We start from the raw sequence: 7,707 nt of genomic DNA on the forward strand, positions 1-7,707 counted from the left end.
TTTCTTCCCCTTCCATACCACCAAAGAACAACTCCCCAAAGCTGTTTCTCTCCCCTCCCCTCTCCCTGGTCCTCACTTTTCAAAATGCAAACATCCCTCCTTGCTCCCCAGGGTGCTTCTGGCCCTCTCCCCGCCGGGAGCACCCGGAGCAGGGGGAGCCCTGCGTCCCCTCCAGCCCCGCTGTCTCGCCCGCAGGTGGAACCAGCTCCCGCTCTGCTGATCATGGTCAACAAGACCTTAAATTACTGGGATCCCGGTTTTGAGGAGGACGTTATCAACATCAACGTGGGGGGTCTGAGAAGGCGGCTCAGCTCCAGCGCCCTCTCCAAGTTCCCCGACACCCGCCTGGGACGCCTGCTCTCCTGCGACTCGGAGGAGTCCATCCTGCAGCTCTGCGATGACTACGACGTGAGCGCCAGGGAGTTCTACTTCGACCGAAACCCCGGCTTCTTCCTTTACGTGCTCCACTTCTACCAGACAGGGAAGCTGCACGTCATGGAGGAGCTGTGCGTCTTCTCCTTCTGCCAGGAGATCGAGTACTGGGGCATCAACGAGTTCTTCCTGGACTCCTGCTGCAGCTACCGCTACCACGAGCGCAAGCTGGAGAGCCGGCACCACAACTGGGATGAGGAGAGTGAGGTCAGCAGCGTGGACACGTCCCCCGATGAGATCTCTGACATCAACCACGACCTGCTGCGCTACAGCAGGCTGCGCTGCGGCAACGTGCGCAAACGCCTCTGGCTCACCATGGAGAACCCCGGCTACTCCATCCCCAGCAAACTCTTCAGCTTCGTGTCCATCAGCGTGGTGCTGGTTTCCATAGCCACCATGTGCATCCACAGCATGCCCGAGTACCAGGATGTGGATGAGAATGGCAACGTGCTCGATGAACCCATCCTGCACAAGCTGGAGTATTTCTGCATCTCCTGGTTCACCTTTGAAGTGTCTTCCCGCCTCCTGCTCTCCCCCAACCCCAGGAAGTTCTTCAAGCACCCGCTGAACCTGATTGACATTGTCTCGGTGCTGCCCTTCTACTTCACTCTCTTGGTGGACGTGACCATGGGCAGTGACTCGGAGCTGGGCAACCTAGGCAAGGTCGTGCAGGTGTTTCGGCTCATGAGGATATTCCGGGTGCTGAAGCTGGCTCGGCACTCCACCGGACTGAGGTCGCTGGGGGCCACCTTGAAGGTAAACTGGCTCTCTGTCTCCTTATCTACTCCTATAGTCTATGGGTAAGGAGACCTCTGGTATGGCTGGGGGATGTGAACATTCCCGTTCCCAGCGAGCTACCAGCTCTGGGTAGTGTCTGGCGAGCGTGCTTGGGGTGGTGGGCTGGGCTGTTGGTTTGTGTGTCTGCTAAAGCAACCAAGCGTGAGGAGCACTGCATGAGTCCTCTTTGTACACACGCTCAGAGCAAACAGCAATTCACCCCATTGCTTGTAGACTTTGCTTCATGCAGAACTGGTGCTTCCAGGGACTCAGCCACCCCTTCCCCACCATGGTGTGCAAGCCCCATGCTTGCACTTGCAACATGTTGCACAGTGTTGGAACAGACTCAGCCATGCATGGGTGGATGGTGATGTCCCACCAGAAGTGGGTCAGTGCCTAGCCAGGCTGCGAGCGACCTGCTGAGCAGGAACCAGGCCAGCCAGCAGCTGCTGGGTATACCAGCACCAGCGTGTGTGGCTCGGAGCTGCTCCTGTCCCCAGTCTGGGAGAAGGAGGAACCTCCTAAGGGCAGGCTGCCAGCTGGCCGGAGGCCAGCGTCCAACCCTTGGTGTCTGCCCATCTAGGGAGACATAGAGATCCTGGTCCAGCTGAGCTGACACTTGGATGCTCCAGGGTATGACGAGGTTGGGACTGGCACATGGTTAACCATGGGTAGCACAGAGCAGCAATAGAAAAGCAGAAGGTTAGCTGCAGGGCCTGCGACAACCAGGCCACGGCAGGGTGCGTGTCCCCAGCAGAGCCTGGGCTACCAGCAGCTGCCCCTCAGTGTGCTGGAGAGGCTCAGGGAAAGCACGACATGCAGGGCTGGGGGAAGCTGGCCCCAGGACCATGCGGTCCTCAGGAGGAAGAGCTGTATGAGGAGATGCTGAGACAGTGAAGGACCAGGGTCCAGGTATGCTGGGAGGTGACACCCCCGCAGTTTTGGTGAGAGGAGGTCCTCGTCCTCCATGGCATGCCCCAAGACTGTGTCTCTCCAGACCCCCTTTGCAGCATCCCCAGCCTCCTTAGACAGACCAAGATCAGCTGTGACAAGAGTCAAAGCATGAAGCTATCATGAAATCTTCACCAGCCGAGCACTGTGGCCCAGGCCTCCATCGCTGCAGCTCGGCTGCGCAGCGTGGACCAGCCACGGTGCCCTGTGCAGCTCTCAGCTCTCCCCCACCATCCCTCCCTCCTCCAATCCCCCTCGTGCTGAGGGCCACGTGCCCGAATCTGGGGAGGGTAAAACTGTCCCCTCACCTCCTGCACTTACACAGAAAATCCAGCCTGATGCAGAGGCCAATTAAACTCAGCCTTTAATTGTCTCCGATTCTTGGCGACCACATCAAGAGAAATCCTAAAGCCGATCCTCGAGCCTGCCAAGACGCAGAGCGACACACGTTCCCGATGCCCTGCCACACGCTGGGCTTGTGCTGGGCACAGGGAGGGGGTTGCCAGGGCAAGCATCTCCTCTCCTCGTGGGACTGCCTCTGGTCCCCACATTTAAACCAGAAGACTGGTTTTCAAGCACTGCTCATGAAATATCCCTGTACTTTTTCCTCCTTCAAACAAAGGCTATGCCAAACAAATGGCCGAGGAAAGCAATCTTCATAACAGAGCTTGAAATTCAACCAAAGGGGTGCTCTCCTCCCACTCAGCGCCTGGCAGGGGCCAGAGCCGCAGCTCCTGGTGCTGCTCCCACTGACGGGCCGTCGCAGGGATGAAGCGGGCACGCCTGCGGCTGGGGACAGCCCGTTTCTCACTGCTGCAGCCGTGGCAGGGCTGGCATGGGATGTCCTGGCATCGGCAGGACTTGGCTGCCAGGGTTGGACCCATTCCCATGGGTGAGCCATGGAGAAAAGCAACCCTCGAGCACGGCTGGGGATGAGGATAGCCGGTAGGAAAGGTCTTCTGCCAACTTCTGCTGTGAAGCAGGACCAGCCCAGCCCAGCACTAATCCTGCAAATCCCACAGAGCATCAGAAAAAATGGGGGGAAAAAATTCCTGGCATCCTCAAAGCCTGCTGCAAACGGGGCCCAGGGAGGATTATTTGAAATTAAGATGCCTGAAGTCCTACCTGCATCATACATACTTCTGAACACTCACCTTGAAAGAGCAATTAGCAAGTGACAGACCCTTGTAACACTGCTTGCAAAATTTAAATAAAATTGTACACGTGGGAAGGGCTCCCTGAACCCTTTCTGTGTTCTATTTAAGCGTGAACAACACGTTGCAGTAGCGCAGGGACTGATGGGCTCATCTGCATGTTATTAAGCAGCAGACAAGATCCAAGGAGCCAGCAACGTCCCGGCTCCAGCCTCTGCCGAGCCGCTGATTTACCGAGTGACGTGTTGGAAGGTGCCGCTTCCCGGGGACTCCGGAGCCAGCTGTAAATGGGGATGAGCGAAGACACAAATCTGACGCAGCAGCTTGGCATTGTGATTTACTGGGCACATAAATTACAACGTCTTGTTAATCATAATTTACTTCCTATTGCAAGAGCATAAAGCAGCAGCAGAGGAGTGAAGGACAGCCAGGAAGCGGGAGCGATGGCTCTGGCAAGCCGAGTAATTGTTCCCCTGCCACGAAAGTGCTAGCAGAGGGATTTCTGTCATTTGTGCATCATAACCTCTGAACCGTCTTCAGATTGCTTGGGGCCTGATCCAGGGTCTATTTAATTTGAGGAGAGGCTTCCCACACGTCTCTGCTCTTCCTCCCTGCTGTGCACAACATCCATTACCATTATTGCAGCTTCCCAGGTGCGGGTTTGGTGCCTGTCTCCCACCGGCAGTCAATAGGTGTTAGGCACTGAGTAATTTAGGCATCTGCAGGGATCTACAGGAGTTGCTGTCGGTCCCCTTAGGGGCCTAAATACACAAATAGTTTGGAAGAGCCGGAGCCGCACGTCCCCAGACAGCAGATGCATCACGCTGCTGTTGCTACCACGGGCCATCTCCGTGATCGGTCCCCACGCTGGTATCTCCAGCCAGGCTCAAGCTGGGCTCTTCCATTTCATTTGTCTTCTGTATGGCCCATGCCTGCCCCAAGGGCAGGCAGACCTCCTGCCAAGGCAGGAGCCCAAAGAGACTGCTACTGGGGTGGCTGTTTCCCTGGAGCCTTTTATTACCCAGCATCGCCTCCCCCAAGGCTGGCTGCTTGCTAAGACTGCGTTCCACCCAAACCGTGGCTAAAACTGCATCCCCACCTGAACCACGGCTAAGACTGCATCCCCCACCCAAACCCCAGCTGCGGCTGCCTGCCCCTGGATCAAGGAGTGAACCACACGTTTTGAGGATAAAGGGCTGCAAAGAGGTGGCAGCCAGTGCCTGAGGATCAGCTGGGAGATTCCTGGAGCCTCCCCTGTGCTGCAAGCCCTGACCCTGCTTGTAAATTAAAGTACAGGCTATTGAGCTGCCTGACTTCCCCCTCACCTTCACCCTCCAACACATCCCAGGGCCATAACTGATACTCTTTAAAAATGTATAAGGTTATTCAGCTCTCCTGCTCCCCAGCTGGGACGTACAGACGTGCTGTGAAGCTCCAGCCAGGAGCAAGCCTTTCATGGCCAAGTGATACATCCTTGAAACTCGGTGACTCTCAGCTGTTTGTCCTTCCCGAGGAGCTCCCTTGGAGCTGCTATAGGGCATTTGCAGCCACAGGCGACGGCGAAGGAGGAGGAGATTATTTCCCCTCGGTATTACTGGCATTAGCTGAGCAGCTTTTGCCAGCAGCCTAAGCAAAGTCTTCTCGCTCCCTGCCATGAATCCACCTCCTTTATGTCTCATCTTGAGCATGGAAACTCTTTTCCTACATCTTCTGCTGTTTGCTTTGCTCAAACGTTGTTTCATTTAGTCATTATGTGGTCTCCAATAAAGCATTCTCGGGCTGTCAGGAGACTGGGACCCCCCCTCCATGATCAGAGCTCTGCTTTCCTTTCCCCAAAAGATGAAGAGCAAGGTGGCAGATCAGTGAGCAGAAACATCCAAGAAATTCACTTCTGACAATCAAAAAGTGAGTGGACTAGCCATGCTGTGAGGACGGCAGTGGCTTTGGCACTGGTGGGCGGTTAGCCTGGCCCTGCCAGAAAACGGGGGCTCTGCGGTCCCCTCCCAGTCTGCGAGGCTTTAAGAGCAGGCTGTGCTGGGGGTCCCCGTCCCCGCTGCGTGCAGGGCTCTCGGCTCGCGCCTCACCGGCTGCAGCGCAGGGGGGGGAGCTGGGTGCTAGATTTGACCCATGTGCCAATGCTGGCCCATGGCAGTTTGCTTGGTCCCAGCTTGTCCTCTGGCAGTCCCCTTCCTGGCATCACTTGCTGCCTTGTCCCCTAACTGCCCGCTGCCTTTTCCCACCTCAGGTTTTTGGCACGGGTTTATATTTTGCTCAAAAATTAAGAATATCCAGAGAAAGATTGCTACAAAAATGTTTTAGTTTGAAACCAGAGAAATGATGGCTTCTTCAAGGAGTGTTGCACGCTGCTGCCGTCCTTCTGTCCCCCTGGGTCCTGTGCACCTACCTGGGAGGTTGGGTGTCCCGTGGCCCTGTTCCCGCCAGGGCTCCCAGACCCCTCGGGGTGGGGCTTGGCAAACTGGGGGGTGCAGCACCCCATGGGGGTGGGTGCTGAGACCAGCCCACACTGGCGTTGGATGGATCCCTGGACTGACCTGATGACCAGGGCTGCTTGGATTCATGTCAGCTCGGAGGTTCACTTTGGGTCTCTCATAGAGAAGCAGCAAAACCTGAAGGGAAATGTAATTATCTCAGAAACAGTAGTTTCTGCAAGAAAACTCTCCCCCTGGAACAAGCCTCTCTGCCCTCGGGCAGTCCTGCAGACACTGCCAGAGACCCCTCGCTGGGCTCGCTGGGTGCTGCGCAGGTGCCAATGGCCGACCCCTAACCTGTCACCCAGCCCTGGGGCTGGGGCGCCGAGCCAGGAGAAATTTGCTGCCGGGCTGGATCCCAAGCCGGATCAGCCAGAGTTTTGCCTCTAGTAGCCATGAAACTCCATTTCATTTGGTGGCTGGAACAGAGGGGGCAGGGCTGGCTGCCTCCACCCAGGTTTCTTTCTGCAACAAGGCAGTGCAGAGATCCCCCCCCCCCTCCTCCCCCAATCTGGCTCCTGCACCCATGGGTGCTGGGGGAGGGATGGGAGGCTGCCCCTGGTGTGGGGTGCTGCAGGGCCACCGGAGCTGCCGCCCAGCCCGGCTGAGCAACAGAGCAGCAGCAGCCGTGCTGCAGCAAGCCCAGCCGGGAGCTGCCTTGTGTTGCTTTAGGATTGTTGGTGTCCTATAGCCAGCTCAAACACAGGTTAAAGTCATCTAGAACCTCAGGGTTTAAGTGTCCCAAGGAATGGGACCACAGGGGACAGAAACTGGGGCAGGGGGTAGTTTCTGCCTCCCCTGGAGCTGTGTCCCATGAGTGCAATATCCCTCCCTGGCGTGTAAGAGCAAAAGCCTCCTGAACTCTGCTAGCTGGAGCACCCTGCTCCCTCCTACCCAGGTGTGTAACAAAGGGTTAAATGGACCCTGGGACTGTAGATGGTGTTGGGGTATGGGAGGGAGCAGGTGAGTCCCTGGGGCTCTGGTTGTGGGGTCGCCGGCAGCCGGGGAGCCCGGGGCTGAAGAGCTAGAGCTGAGCCTGCAGCAGAGGCGCACGTCCTCCCTGCGAGCACATCACCAGCGTCTCAGGAAAATACAAACTGCTTCACTTAAGAGGTGGCCTATTAGGTAGTTTCTGGGGACCTGCCAAGGTAAAAGGGAAATGTGTCTAAATATTGTTAGCCGAGATCAGGTTGGAGCAAGTGCCCGAGGCAGGGGAGTAGCCTCTGCCTGGGAACCCTGGCTGGGAAGCACCGGTCCCCTTTCCCTCCCGGTGCTGCCTCCCCTCGCAGGCTGGTGGAGGGCAGAGGGGCGGCTGTGGGTGCCAGGGCTGATTTCGCAGCTGCCCACTCGCTCCGGGTGTGGGTCACCCACGCACCCCCCGACCTGTCTCAGCCCAGCCCTGCAGTGGGATATCCCATGGCAGAGATGGATAGAGGCACCGAGATCCCCGCTGGAGGCGTGCAGGGAGTCTGCGTACAGGGCTGTGTTTGCTCTGCAGGATCCCAGTGTCCTGGCTGTGACGGGTGCGGTGGCCCCCGCTGACCACTGCTCTGCTTTGCCTTCCAGCACAGCTACCGGGAGGTGGGGATCCTGCTGCTCTACCTGGCTGTGGGGGTCTCCGTCTTCTCCGGCGTGGCCTACACTGCTGAGAAGGAGGAAGACGTTGGCTTTGACACCATCCCGGCGTGCTGGTGGTGGGGCACGGTCAGCATGACCACCGTGGGCTACGGCGACGTGGTACCCGTCACCGTGGCGGGCAAGCTGGCTGCCTCGGGCTGCATCCTGGGGGGCATCCTGGTCGTGGCGCTGCCCATCACCATCATCTTCAACAAGTTCTCCCACTTCTACCGCAAGCAGAAGGCGCTGGAGGCGGCTGTGAGGAACAGCGGGAAGAAAGACCCTGA

The 7,707-nt window shown here is 57.6% G+C and overlaps 1 protein-coding gene across 1 annotated transcript; it reads left to right on the forward strand.

Annotated features, from left to right (window-relative positions):
* Nucleotides 1–222: 222 nt before the first annotated feature.
* Nucleotides 223–7,702, forward strand: KCNS1 (potassium voltage-gated channel, delayed-rectifier, subfamily S, member 1; the record flags this gene model as incomplete). Its single annotated transcript, XM_009326826.1, has 2 exons — nucleotides 223–1,188; nucleotides 7,370–7,702. Coding segments are annotated over exons 1-2 (1,299 nt in total), but the record flags the coding sequence as incomplete, so codon positions are not given.
* Nucleotides 7,703–7,707: the final 5 nt, after the last annotated feature.

The sequence above is a fragment of the Pygoscelis adeliae genome, unplaced genomic scaffold, assembly GCF_000699105.1.
Source record: "Pygoscelis adeliae isolate BGI_AS28 unplaced genomic scaffold, ASM69910v1 Scaffold286, whole genome shotgun sequence".
Lineage (NCBI taxonomy): Eukaryota > Metazoa > Chordata > Aves > Sphenisciformes > Spheniscidae > Pygoscelis > Pygoscelis adeliae.